Raw genomic sequence first — 15,302 nt, forward strand, 5'->3', positions numbered from 1 at the left:
TGACAAGGCCTCTCCCACCAACACTGGCTCTGCCTCTCCAGAGCTCTGAGATAGCTCTCTCCTCCTGGCAGCTGGCTGCTGCCAAACCCACTCAGCACTCCCAAATTTCTGCTGCTACCTAGGGCTCACTCACTCTGCGGTGGTTACCCTTCCCTGGAGCTCAGCTGAGTCGCAGAACGATGGAAAACACCAGACAGTTTCTGTTTAGAATCGACAGATAACACAGTCGCTGGGCGCGGAACCTAACATCCTAAGTTCATCAACTATTCTGTGTTAGAAATCTTCAGGTCCGGATCCTGGTGGATTCCCCACCCTAACTAATAGCGCCCGGCCTACATCTTGTTCACCTTGCTCCCAGTATCCAAAAGGACGTCCCCTCTTCCTGCCTTCTCTCTTCCTCTCTCAGGCCCTCTTCTCCCCCAGTGATTGGCTTCTTATCTTTATTATTTTAATCAATTAGAGGGAAGTTCTGCTACATATATATTTCTGTAGATAAGTTGTTATCTGTCCATAGCACACAGATCAAGTGTTAATTGTGTTTTCATTGAAGTAGGCAGTGGCGCAGGCCATTCTCTGGGAGGCTGCATGCACTTAATTACCCTGTCTTAGGTTTTTCATCTTATGGTTGTACAAACGCTCCGTCTCCTTTTCCTGCTGCTTGAGTTCATCCTCATGTCGTTTCTTCAAGAATAGCCATGGTGTTCTGTAGTCTTCTCTCAGAAGTACAGATCCTCTTCAGTCTCCTCTCTCTTCCCATAGCCCCACCAGCTTCTTGAATGGAGCTGGCGCCAGTGTCCAGGCTCTCCAACTCAGAGAGAGAGAGATGGCTTTTACACTTTAGAGAACAGAGAAGCTCTGTAGCTCACAAAGCCTGAAGCACTTTATTTCCAGTTCTTCTCAGAGTTTGCTCACCCCATACTGAGGAATAGAGTACATGATGATTGATACAGAGGTGAAGGCACTAGAGTTGACAGCCAAGAATGAAAACTATCTCAGCAAACAAGCTTGGTTCATGGAGGATCCCGGGGAGAGGAGGATCCCAGGCTCTGGGCCAGTAACAACGACTCCACCTTGTACTTGCTTATAATTGTCCACAAAGGGCCTTTAAAACAACACATAAAGAGGTAAAGTTATAGATGAGAGGTTACTACTGTTAGACATATTATCTTACAGAGGGAGGGATCAACTTGCCATGGAAATTAAACCTCAGAATATTTCTTCTTGATAATGTAGACACTTAATAATTTAATAACCAGGTACTAATTTTAAAATTATTATTTCTTTTATTGTTACTTATTTTATAATTATTACTATTTTTCTTTTCTTTTTTCTTTTTCTTTTTTTAACAGAAATACATTCCCAGGAAATGGCCTCTAAATCTTGGCTGAATTTTTTAACTTTCCTCTGTGGATCAGCAATAGGATTTTTCTTATGTTCTCAACTCTTGAATATTTTGTTGCAAGAACAGGCTGACGTTCAGCCTAACATGCTTCATAATGATCCTCATGCCAGACATTCAGACGACAGTGGACATAATCACCTCAAAGGACAGATGGACTTCAATGCAGATTCTAGCCAACATAAAGGTATGGGCTGTGGTAATAAATATTTAGTTGTTGAGTATGTTGGGAAATTTTGTTGCTCTCTCTACCAATGACACTAGTAGAGTTGCTCTCTCTACTAAAATGACACCTATGTGTTAAGATATGATGATGATTTTTGATTTGCTTTGGGAGAAAAACCCATGATTTGTTTAAGAAGTTAAATTTAAAATTAGTTGTAAATGGAAATGATTCATAAACCATGACTCGGAGAAAGGCACAAGCTTGAGGAAATTTTTCTCTAGGGTCAGTTTTGTTATGATTTATATAGGCTGTTTATTTTTGTTTAGTCCTGCTGCCATAGAGAAACATTAAGATGTATATTTAATTTGCATTTTTGTCAGTGATTAATCATTTTTCTTTTTGAGGGTCAAGGAGGTTCAGAGGTAACAAAAGTTAAGTGTGTGTTACAATGACTTCATTTTCTCCTGAAAATGACTTCATTTCTTTCTTATCATTGAAACCAGACTTCTTTCAGTGGCATCTTCGTCTTCCGAGTATCCCTGGCATGTTGGTTTCTCTGAGTTTCAGCCTTTACCTTTGGCTGTGTGTAGCACCAAGTCTTAAAGCTTTGACTTCTGCACTTTCCTTACTGAGTTTATCTACCGCCCATTTCTGAACATTGAGAGAAGGCATTTATTAACACAGGCATACATCTCTGCAAAATGATTTGGCAGAACAGAACACATGTAGCCTAGAAATAATTGAAATTGCAAAATGGAAAAGCTTCTCCAATTAAGAGTTGATTGCTTTATCTTCCTAGTAGTAAATTGTTTCTTTCTTACCTCTTATACAGAGATCGAGGGTGAGGGTATCTGAATCCGATTATGTGTTATCGACTAACACACATATTTGCAGTGTAGCCAATTGTTGTGTTGCATGACAGTTTATGCACAGCGGCTCAGTGGTGCTTTGTGTTCTTACAGAGCAGTTCACTGCCCAGGAGTTACGCTACTGCACAGCTCCAAACGTCTGCATCACTGGGAAGCTGCTTTGCACCTCACTGTATGCACACATAGCTGATAAATATTTGTTACCTTCATGAACCACATTTGAGTCATGCTAAAAATTACCCCACTCTCAAAATGCCTAAATTAATCAAACTCCTTTTTCTCCCCATTCCCAGAACATTATTTTCTCATTTTATCCAACAACCATCCATGTAAGCTGGGAACTATGAAACTGGGGACGTGTCTTTTTACATTGCAATTGCTACTGAATTTTAACAATTCTACATCACTGTCTTCTAAGATCTTTTGCTCTCAAATATGTTTTCCCTAAGTCAGGCTTGCAGCTGCCTGCACATACCTACATTCTATTACATTTGCCCACGCCTTCTCTTGCCCTTTCTTGTAGTGAGCTTTTCCTGGAGACCCATGTCTTACATCATCTTTCTAGTGCCTACATTTCTCCCTTCTCTGTTCTGCCCAAGTTCTTGAGCCTCTCATTTAATAGTCCCCACATTTGCTTTTTCTTCAGCATACAGAACTCTTTCAACATTCACCCCTTTCAACATTCACCTGCCAGCTGGATGGGGAAATGGCTCAGTACTTAAAGGCACTAGCTGTTTTTCCAGAGGACCCACATCATGGCCTACAGCAGGCACCCCAATTCCAGAGCCTCTGGACACTGCATGCCATGTGGTTCATATGCACACTCAACACCCATACACTTGAAATAAATAATATATCTATTGTAAAAGTCCTTCTGTCGCAGTACTTCTTACTATGCAATAATTCCTGGTTTACTAGTGAAGTTCCTGCTAAACTGGATTTTGTTCTGGTAAGAAATGTGTCTGTTCATATTTCCACTCCTGTGCTAGCACATAACTAGTACAAAGTAACTAATAAATGAAAGCTAGATATATGAGAAAACAAGGAAAGTAATGTTCTGAGAGTGGGGGAAAAAAGGAATTCAATGAATACATTTTGGGAGTGGGGTGAGTAATTTTTAGCATTATGCACATCTTGTGGTCCATAAAGGTAACACATATTTATCAAATATATGTGCATACAGTGAGAGGATCTATCAGACCCCAACTGAGAGGATAAAGCTATCTTACCTTCCTCCATGCACTACACCATGTTTTGCTGTTCGTCCAGGGTTTGATGTGTCTGTGTGGCTAAGATTGATTCCTTAATTCCATGAGCAGTGGATGCTCCCTAACTACAGATTGCAGCTCTTCTCTCTGAACTGTGTTCCTGCTACTCCATGGCTTGAAAATTCTTTCATGCCCTTCATCACCTTTTCTTCTGTTTTCTGTCAGTCGGTTAACTTGTTAACTCTACCTCATTGTTAATCTCTTACAGGCTTCAACAACTAGTTGACTGTTAACTTTAAAAGTGTTGTACTTTAGGATCAACTAGAGCTTTCTTATCAAGTATTGCTTATAGATTATATTGTTCTGTAATTGAGTAAGTTGAAATCAGGAGTAGAACACTAATTTGCAAAGTAATTTTGTATAGATATAAAAATAGAGATGCAGGGCTTGTATATCTTCTAAAGCTGAGTGTTTTGTAATGATTTATAGAAGTATAGGTAGGCCTCTAGCAATTGAAAATAAAGCATGCTCCTTCACCACGTATAATTTGGAAAGCTTTGGCATATGACCACACGTTAATAACTCATGAGCAGTACTAATTGGACTTCAGTTATTAATGACAATAAAAGTACAGAAGAGAATCCAGTCGAGTGGTGGCACATACCTTTAACGACAGCATTCAGGAAGCTGAGGCAGGTGTATCTCCGAGTTTGAGGCCAACCTGGTCTATAGAGCAAGTTCCAGGACAGCAAGGGACACAAAATGAAGCCCTGCTTTTAGGGGAAAAAAGAGGGCATAAAGTTATGAAGTTTGGACAAAAGAGCTGTAACACTAGGGGGAATTGGAAGGACAGAGTAAGGTATGATCAACATATATTATATAAATGTATACATCTTTCAGAGAAGAAAAACTATGTTTTTAAAAAGCACTAATCTAGATCTTCTAGTTGTACACTTCATCTAAACCAGTGCTGTTCACATTGTGTGCCTGATAGCTTGAGAATTGTTTCCACCCAGGTAAAAAGCTTTTGGACCAGGTTTCAGATCCTAAGCTTACTATTGTGTTTAGTAAGCATTTTCATTAAGTCTGGTTTGATGACAGTGGTATTCTGCTCTATATTCTGACATGAACCTCCTATTTCTTTACAAACTGATAGTTTACAGAAGCATTGTTCTAGAGAATCTCAGGAATCCAACCTCTACCCATTGCTCTGCTCTGTTTCTAACTGCTGGGTTTGCATTTTGGAATGAGGAATATAGTTTTGTCCAAGCACTCTGAAGTCTTCATTAACTCTTTTGCTTTGAACTTGAACTGATGTTATTGTGAAAGTCTTCAAGAACACCTTAGAGTATTTGTACAAATTTACAACAATTGGCTTCTGGGCTTCAAAAATAACGAATTGGACTTAGCAGCATGGTTTTCCTGATTTGTTTTCCTTTTTATTCTTCTGTCTTTTAGAAACATTTCACAACAGTGAAATTCCCAGGGATATTGGGAATTACTGCTTTCTTTGTAGTATTAAGTAGCAAGGAGAGACAGTGTAAGATAGGATGTGAAGCTGAATTGCGAGGTCTGAGGTGGGACCTTTAGCACACCTCAGTGCTAACAGATTTCCAGTGCTCTTGATACTTTGAGTCAGTTCAGGTAGTAAGCACTTAGGAGCTGGCGATGATTTAAAGATCTGTGGATAAGATTGACAGGAAATTAGAGTGTCAAGTCATATTAGCTTGTTCCCTTTTCTAAAAGTCATTAATGATGATGGGTAAATTGAGTCTTGGAAGTTATTTATAAAAAGTTTCGTTGGTGTGATTTATTTGGGCTTTACATCTGTGTAAAGGTAACTTGTAAAAATGTTTGTTTGATAGATGAGAACACAGACGTTGCTGAGAACCTCTATCAGAAAGTTAAAGTTCTTTGTTGGGTTATGACAAGCCCTCAAAATCTAGAGAAAAAGGCCAAACACGTCAAAGCTACATGGGCCCAGCGTTGTAATAAAGTGTTATTTATGAGTTCAGAAGAAAATAAAGACTTCCCTACTGTGGGGCTGGAAACCAAAGAAGGCAGAGAGCAACTGTACTGGAAAACAATTAAAGCGTTTCAGTACGTACATGACCATTACTTAGAAGATGCTGACTGGTTTATGAAAGCAGACGATGACACCTATGTCATACTGGACAATCTGAGATGGCTTCTATCAAAGTATAACCCTGAACAGCCCATTTACTTTGGGAGAAGATTTAAGCCCTATGTGAAGCAGGGATACATGAGTGGAGGAGCAGGATATGTCCTAAGCAAGGAAGCCTTGAGAAGATTTGTGGATGCATTTAAAACAGAAAAATGTACGCACAGTTCCTCCATTGAAGACTTGGCCCTGGGAAGGTGCATGGAGATTATAAAGGTAGAAGCTGGAGATTCCAGAGATCCCACTGGGAAGGAAACCTTCCACCCCTTTGTACCAGAACACCACTTAATCAAAGGCTATCTGCCAAAAACATTTTGGTACTGGAATTACAACTACTATCCTCCCGTAGAGGTAAGTCTAGAAGTTACTTGGGACTGACTTTTGTTTACCTGAAAATTAAAAAAAAAAGTTAATATGTATATGTTTCATTAGTACCAATGACTAGAGCTTGTTTTTTTTCCTTCTTTTTAATGTATAGCCTGACAGTTTAACAAAGCAGATGAGAACAGGGGCCCCAGCCAGTCATTTAGTAGCTATCAGTTGATACCTCTGTAGGCCAGCCACTAGCATACTGTCACAGACATAAAGAAGTTAATACAGTCAACTTAGAGTTTCTTTATGTTCTACATAAGGCGGCACAGGATAAATAAGCATATTATAAAGAAGTGACTAGAGTATAGCAGCTGCTCTAAACCAGTGGTCATGACTCTTTGGCAAACTTCTAACTGCAAAAATATTTACATTATGATTCATAACTAGCAAAATTACAGTTACGAATTAGCAACCAAAATAATTTTAGGCTTAGGGATCACCACAAATGTAGTAAAACTCTGCTAATTAAGGGTGAAATCCACCACTGACCAGATAGATAGACTCTGAGGCTCAGCACACAATGGTAGACGTCCTTCGTTAGTTGGACTTTCCTTCTCTGACCTTGTCTGGGGAATCCTAAGCTCCAACACATGCCTCTACCTGAGGAATGTTACTATAGCCTCAGGTAGATTATAGGATCAACTTCCTGTCTCCTGATACAAAACTGTTCAGGTAGCATCTGAGAATCCTGAAATGCTTCCCCATGGTAATGAGGCATTTTGGTACCCTATCCTGGATGTTTCTACCCACCTCCCAAACTTCATAAGACTTGAATCACCCAAAGTAAAATTGATATGACTCCCTCCAGCTGGTCCTGGTATGTTATTCACCATACATACTCACAGGACTTCCAAACTCCCCTCCACTCGTTCACCCTTCATCATCATCTCTGCTCCCTTTGCCCATGTGGACTGTGTCAGCCAAATGATCCATGAGGGCGGGGAGAACCACACCACAACATGAGGAACTGTATTAAAAAGTAGAGCATCAAGAAGGAGAACCATTGTTCTAAAGAAAACCAGTGAAACAGTGTGACTTGAGGTGGAGTAGGCTACCATGGTTTTGGTGATTAAGGAGGTGACATTGAATAAACTTTGGGTAAGGCCAGAAAGCTGTGTAAGATCTAGACAATGAGTTTTATAGTTATCAGGACAAAAATAAGGTTCAGAAAGACTAGATTCAACTACTGTTCTTCCATTTCGTAGTTGGATGATCTTAATGTGCAAGATCTGGCTTATCTTTGAGTCTCAGCTTCTCATTTGTAAAATGGATATGATCTGTCTCTCATCTACTTGTAATTACGGTGTAGTCTAGTCCAGGACAGTATTTAATGACAAGCTTGACTCTAGTTTGTATCTTAATGTACATTAAATCAGAACTGATATCTATGATCTGTCTCAAAAGTATACGTCTAACTTTCCCAAGTTTAAAACTATCGCCACATTTGCCTCAAATATTTTCAGAATAAAAGTATTGTAGACAGTCAAGGGCTGTGTGCCCTTGTATCTAGTTCTCTTATCTTTTTCCTCCAACCACCACTTCCAGGAATTAAATGTTATTCATTACCATTGCAAGCTTTTGTTTTCCCTACATGTTGACATGCGTATAAATAAGTCAGCATTGTTTTGCAGATTTTAAGATCAAATTATACCTTAGACATCTTACAAATTTCTATTTTTACACATTGAATTTTATTAACATTTATTTTATTTTTCTTGGATATTTTATGTACTTATATTTCAAATGTTATCCCTTTCCCCACCTCTCCCATATCCCCTCCCTCTTCCCCTGCTTCTATGAGGATATTCCCACTCCCACATCAACATCCTGGCATTCCATTACATTGGAGAAGCGAGCCTTCACAGGACCAAGGGTTTTTCCTCCTATTGACACTGGACAATGCCATCCTCTGCTATATATGTGGCTGGAGTCATGGGTCCCTCCATGTATACTCATTGGCTGGTGGTTTAGTCCCTGGGAGCCTTGATGGGGTCTGGTTGGTTGATATTGTTGTCTTCTTATGGGGTTGCAAATCCTTTCAGCTCCTTCAGTCCTTTCTGTAGCTCCTCCATTGTGGTCCCTTTGTTCAGTCCAATGGTTAGCTGCAACCATCCTCATCTGTATCAGTAAGGCTCTTGCAGAGCCTCTCAGGATACACCCATATCTGGCTCCTGTCAGCAAGCACTTCTTGGCATCACCAATAGTGACTGAGTTTGGTGGCTACATATGGGATGGATCCCCAGGTATGGAAATCTCTGGGTGACCTTTTCTTGAGTTCCTGCTTCACTCTTTGTCCCTGTATTTCCCACTGTGAGTATTTTGTTCTCCTTACTAAGAAGGACTGAAACATCCACATTTTGGTCTTCTTCTTGAGCTTCATATGATCTGTGAATTTCTTTTAGGTATTTGAAGCTTTTGGGCTAATATCTACTTAGCAGTGAGTGCATACCATCTGTGTTCTTTTGTGACTGGGTTCCCTCACTCAGGATCATATTTTCTAGGTCCATCCATTTGCCTAAGAATTTCATGTAGTCGATAGCTGAATAGTACTCCATTGTGTAAATGTACCACATTTTCTGTATCCATTCCTCTGTTGAAGGGCATCTGGATTCTTTCCAGCTTCTGGCTATTATAAATAAGGCTGCAATGAACATAGAGGAGCATGTGTCCTTGTTATACGTTGGAGCATTTTTTGGGTATATGCCCAGGAGTGGTATAGCTGGTGAGAAATTTGGTATAGTTGTAGTAGGTCTGCCTTTATATGTCACTTGACCATTTCCCCTTACTGCTTTTAATATTCCTTCTTTGCTTTGTGTATTTGGTGTTTTTACTATTATTTGACAGGAGGAATTTCTTTTCTGGTCCAATCTGTTTGGAGTTCTGTAGGCTTCTTGTATGCTCTTGGGCATCTCTTTCTTTAGGTAGAAAAGTTTTCTTCTATAATTTTGTTGAAGATATTTACTGGCCCTTTAAGTTGGGAATCTTTGCTCTCTTCTATACCTATTATTCTTACGTTTGGTCTTCTCATTGTGCCCTGAATTTCCTGGATGTTTTGGGTTAGGAGATTTTTGCTTTTTGTATTTTCTTTGACTATTGTGTCGATGTTTTCCATGGTATCTCTTACTCCTGAGATACGTTCTTCAATCTCTTGTATTCTGTTGGTGATGTTTGCATCTGTGTCTCCTGATTGCTTTCCTAGGTTTTCTATCTCCAAAGTTGTCTCTGTGATTTCTTTATTGTTTCTCTTTCCATTTTTAAATCCTGGATGGTGTAGTTCAATTCCTTTACCCGTTTGTTTGTGTTTTCCTGTAATTCTTTAAGGGATTTTTGTGTTTCCTCTTTAAGGGCTTCTACTTGTTTACCTGTGTTCTGTATTTCTGTAGGGTACTTATTTATGTCCTTGTTAAAGTCCTTTGGTCATCTTCATGAAACGTGATTTTAAATCCAAACCTTGCATTTCCTGTGTGTTGGCATATCCAGTATTTGCTTTGGTCGGAGAACTGGGTTCTGATGATGCCAAGTAATCTTGGTTTCTCTTGCTTAGGTTCTTGTGCTTGCCTCTTGCCATCTGCTTATCTCTGATGTTAGTTGGCCTTGCTGTCTCTGACTGGAGCTTGTCCTTCCTTTGAGCCTTTGATCTTAGGAGTGAGAGGGCTCCTGGGAGACCAGGTCTCTCAGGGCAGGTTTTAGGTCCTAGAGCTGTGCCCAAGCCTCACCTTGGATGCAGATGGAGACTGGAAGGATCCTGTCCTAGGCCGCCCTGCGACTCCTGAGCCTAGAGTGCTCCTGGTGTATTTCTCCTTGGACAGTCAGTGAAGAAAAAGTGGGGTTCCACCTGTGGGCTGTGTGCTTAGGAGGGAGAGCGCTCCTGGAAGAGAAGCAGATTTTGTGTTCAAGGGCTGTAGGACAGCCCTGGCTCTGGGTGCAGGAAATCAAAATTTTTCATGGTTGAGCAATAAAGAATATATATAAGAAAATACAGCTCCAGTTGCTGTTGCTTTGGCGGCTGCAGGTTTGGTTTAAATACCTAGGACCTGAAAGAACTATTGGCTTCTTACACCATCTCATGGGTTAGATACCTCGGCCTTCTCCTCAAGCTTCGATGGCTTCGTATTTTAAAACTAGTGTGAATATGCGAAATGTGGGCTGTGTGCCACTCATTAACAATGTCCCCTTCTGTTGTTTTTTAGGGTCCTGGTTGCTGTTCTGATATTGCAGTTTCTTTTCACTATGTTGATTCTACAACTATGTATGAATTAGAATACCTCGTTTATCATCTTCGTCCATATGGTTATTTATATAGATATCAACCTGCCTTACCTGAGAATATACTAAAAGAAATTAATCAAGTAAACAAAAAGGAAGATACAAAAATAAAATTAGGCAACCCCTGAAAGCAGACCAGGAGTGGACTGTGGTCAAATGGTCTACATTGCACTGAAGGACTCCTGCCTTTGTGACAGAACACTGAAATCCCAGTGAGGAACTCATCTGAAGTGGACATTCCGTATAGAAAGTTTTCAAATGGATGACTATAAACTGAAGCATTTAAAGAGCTGTGAAGTTTGCTAAAATGTGTTTTGATACAGTAATATATAAATATAAATAAATCTATATGAAGAATTTGTGTTTTTAAATGGTGACAGAAGAGCTAGAAAGACTGACTGTTCCTGACAGTGTATGTGGTTTTCCACTAAAGTTGGTTAGTTTGTAGTCACCTTCTGTACCACACAAGTTAGAACACACTGCTGAACAGATCTGCCTTAAAAAAGAAAGAAATACTATTGCTCAGTATTGTTTCTCAGCTAATATGTATATGCTACAAACCAGCCTTCCAATTGCTGGATGAAAACTTATAATTGGCAATGTTTCCGCAAGAAAAAATAGAGTAAAAATGGCACTTACCCCAAAGTGCACTAATGAACCACATTTCTGATAATTATGGGCCTTGACTGCATTCCATACTTAGTTCTCTATATAATCAGTCTTACACCAAGTCCCCATTGTCTCTTTTTGAAATGTTTGACTCTTGAATACCATTTTCATTATTAATACTTATTTACTCAAAGCATTGGCAGCATTCTGTAAAATAATGCATTTTTAAATATTTTGTTCCCAGATTCATCCATTGTTAATTGTAGGTAACAGTTGAATTTAATGCTGCTTGGACAAACTTTTCTTGTATTGGCACCACGCTCAGGAACTATTGATTATTTAGAAGTCTTTCCCAACTACATAATTGTTTCTTCTATTTTCACCCTGTGGAGATGAGACTTGTTTGTGCCTTTCATAACTTGTTTAAAGCACTTTTAAAATTAATTTTTATGTCTGATGTGACAGGTAACACCGTCAAAAATTTTTAATTGCAGCTTTTGGCCAGAATAAATCTAAAACATGAGCAAGTAAAGGGTACTTAGAGAAGCTAAAACGTCGAGTGCTTTGTTTAGAAATCCGGACATATTTCCTGCTGACTTCTGATTTGGGGATAGGTCCTGCCAGCAGTAACTCCGTCAGAGCGAGCAGAGTCAGCCCCGTTCAGTCTGCTGTCAGGTAGTCTGTACCACTCCAGATTGACTGGCTGCTTAAAGAGCTTCCGACAGGATAGAACCTTAACTTTTTTGTGTCATCATCAACACTGAATGTAGAGCAGAATATTTTACAGATTTCCTATAAGATTGTTTTTAACTGTTAATGATTTACATTTCCTCATGCTAATTTTGCCTGATCAATACACCACTGAGTCTATATCTTGGCTAAATAATAAATATAATTTATACTTATGGTGCCAAAATCATAACCTTTATAGGTGATCTGCTTGGCAGGATATGTATTTCATTGGCTAGTTATGGATTACGCTGTCCCTGTAATGAAACTACAAAGTCCAACTTACAGATTTAATTTGGTTTACGTTGTTCTTATGGTGGTGCCATCTACCAGTATCCTACTTTCTAGTCTGCTTTTTGCACAGCTCTTTACCATGGTTTGGATATGAATTTGTCTGTATTCCATATGGGCTACTCTTCTTTACTAGCAGAGTAAATGATTTATCATAATCATCCAAAATTCTTAACATTCATTCATAGCAAGTGAACGCTGCAATGAATCCTGGGCTGCAAAGCCAGGCAGCCTGGCTTTTAAGTTCCTCCTCCATCACTATTTATGTAACCTTGAACAATTACTTAATTTCTCTGTGCCTCCATTTCCTCATCTATAGATTAGGGATAATGATACTACCTACCTCACAGGATTTTAATGAGGATCATATAAATGAATATACATAAAGTTATTAGAACACTGGCTCAGAAAAGGGCATGACTTTTAAGTATACAGTTTTATTCTGTTACCTTGGAGTGTAAGTAATTTGATTTAGATGGATGAAATTATCAACTGAGATCTGAAGAAATGGTTTGCACATTTCTTACAATATGTAATATGTAGTATTCATCTAGTACCTGCTGTGTGCCAGATGCTGGTCTTATTCTGTATGTTTGTGTTAATCCTTATAATTGGGTGTTAGTCCCATACTATAGGTGAGGAGACTGAGGCTCAAAGAATTCAAGTAATGTTTCCACTGTCACAAAGCTAGTAAGTGAGAAGGCTGGGATCTGTAATCAAAACCTGTGTGTTGTTTGTATTATGTTAGCCTTAGGGTTAGTCACATGAGTATGTGGAATAATTACACACACATACACGTATGAATAGTACGTAACTTCTGGAACTTTTGGCCAGCAATAGTAAACATTGGTCAGACAGCTAAATGGGCATGCTGATTGTTAAATTGTGATTCTCGTACTCTAGCTATAAGTTTGTCGAGATGAACATCTCAAGGTTTGATTTTTAGCATGGGGCCCTAGAGTATGCATTCTTACCAGATGACTTCTAGTGAGAATTATTAAAGTAGCACTGCCGAGAGCTTGTTGGAGCTTGTTCTTCTCTTCACCCCAGCTCAGACCTAAGTCAGTTTGGTTTGAAAAAGCTCTGAAGGTTTATTTTACTAATCCTATGTTGAGAACCATTGCCTGTTTACCTACACGATTTTGGTGCAAATAGTCTTTGGAACACACTCAGGATTTCTGCCCAGGAGAGAGGCATTTTTCAAAGACTCTGAAATATGTGTTAAATCAGTGTAGTCCAGGATCATACTATATTAAAAAAATCTTATAAAGTTTAATGGGTCCATGCATCATTGGTTTTGGCAAAATTCTTCCCTTCACTCTAATTGTTATTACCAGGACCTTAAAAAAAATCTATAATTCTACAAGTTTAGTCATTTCACACTGAGTAGAAAGGGTTCAGTGAGTACTAATATGTACATATGAATTCATTAAAACATATGTAAATGAATATCATGAAAAAAATGTCCACTAGTTACTGAAATTTCCAATAGAAATAGAAAAATGCTACTTTATAATATGCCAAGTATTTTCTGCTAATTTATATTGTCAGTATAAGTAAGTTTTGTCACTTTCAAAACCTATGTACCTATCCTGTGATCTAATGAAGCAAAAAAAAAAAAATTCTCCCAAATATTTGATAGAGCACATAAAACAAGATTTTATGGTGAAATGATTAATTCACTATCTTTTAGATAAAGATCTCTGTCACATGAATAATTGATTGTAGTGTGGTTTCAAGAAGACATAAGACTTTTAGTAAAGTCTTATGTTATCTATTAATAATATGCTTGTGTTTTTCTAGTGAGCAGCTCATAGATACGAAGCAGGTTTTTACCCCAGAGTTTTGGCTGTTTGAACATATCTAAATTTCACAGATCAGTTTGTTACTACAAAAGGATTCAAAAATAAATCACTGACCAGTTCATACTATGTCTTGAATATGGTAATTGGGTTTGAGCATTACAGTGTTTGCTAACTGGTTGTGTTCATAGTTGTTTTTTGAGGTTTGCTTTGTTTTTTGTTTTGTTTTTACACTCTTAGCCTGTCAAACTGTATTGCTAGATTGAGGCCCTGTTATACTTGAAAGACATCTGCACTTGGTTTGTCAGATCCTACCTAGCTTTGTTCTTGCACTTTCAGTTTCATTCTGTTTTTGATAGTTCCTTCATGCTTAACTTCTAGTTACTTGGAGTAGTTGATTTGGGTGATCAGAATGTTTATCCTTTAAGATAGTTTTATACCTAGCACAGGTTTCCCATGAGACTAAAAGTCCAACAATAGTCTGCTGACTCTCAGGCTATTTGCCCTAATTGAACTTGTACAACCTAAAACAATTCTACATCTATAATTAAGAAAGCAAAGTTATTTACCCCCCCTCTTAAAAGCAAAAGGCAAACACATTGCCTTCGTTTCTATTGTTTTGTATTAGGACTTAAAGAAACATCATGAGAAATATGGGAGACAAGCTGTGGTATATTTTACACTAATGTAACCTCTTGATTAAAAATGATTTACAGTTCTATATCAGCTGTATTGACATTTTAACACCAATGGAAGTGAGAACTTTGTACAGATTCTCTTTAGAGAAGCAACTGTAAAATCAGCATCAGAGTTGAATGTACTTCATTTCGACTCCCTTACCTCCTTTGAGTTTTCAGTTACATTAAAGTTTTCAGTTACATTAATTAAGTTTGAGTAACTTTGCAGGGCTCTATAAATTAATGATCTACATGAAGTGTATTATTAGAGGGAAACTAATCTTACTGCTAAGCAGTGTGTTGTATTATACAGTAAATGTTTGTGTTTGGGAATTTAAAAATTATTTAAAGTAGTAGTGTCAATGAAGGGTTTAAAAATGTCTGGTGACTTGCTTATTTTAAGTGATCACCATTAAGTCAGAAAAAATGTATTTTTAAATGTTTTTTAAAGTGCCTTTTGAGAATTTTTAAACAATTGATTCAAACAACTGCATAAAATAAACTACCATGTTCAAAAATTGCTTCATCTGCGTGTTGTTTAACTGCTGTAAGGGTTTGAGGGGATTTTCTCTATCAAAACCTTCTGTTTGTATAACTTTTCATAATTGTTCTAGAATATATGTTATATAAGGAAACAAAGTGTCCCACATGTGACTTACAATAATGCATATATAAAATTAGAATAGCTACTCATTACAGTCCTACAGAGAAGGCTAATAGGGAAAGAAGGGA

The 15,302-nt window shown here is 38.2% G+C and overlaps 1 protein-coding gene across 3 annotated transcripts in view; it reads left to right on the top strand.

Annotated features, from left to right (window-relative positions):
- C1galt1 (core 1 synthase, glycoprotein-N-acetylgalactosamine 3-beta-galactosyltransferase, 1) overlaps positions 1–15,088 on the top strand; it is a 37,995-nt gene extending 22,907 nt beyond the window's left edge. For all 3 annotated transcript variants that reach the window (XM_063286669.1, NM_001398710.1, NM_022950.3), the window contains 3 exons: positions 1,350–1,586; positions 5,508–6,175; positions 10,387–15,088. In XM_063286669.1, the coding sequence (XP_063142739.1) occupies positions 1,350–1,586; positions 5,508–6,175; positions 10,387–10,590 (1,109 nt within the window). In that variant the 3' untranslated portion in view covers positions 10,591–15,088. The remainder of the gene's footprint in view (positions 1–1,349; positions 1,587–5,507; positions 6,176–10,386) is intronic.
- Positions 15,089–15,302: the final 214 nt, after the last annotated feature.

Source organism: Rattus norvegicus, chromosome 4, assembly GCF_036323735.1.
Source record: "Rattus norvegicus strain BN/NHsdMcwi chromosome 4, GRCr8, whole genome shotgun sequence".
NCBI lineage: Eukaryota > Metazoa > Chordata > Mammalia > Rodentia > Muridae > Rattus > Rattus norvegicus.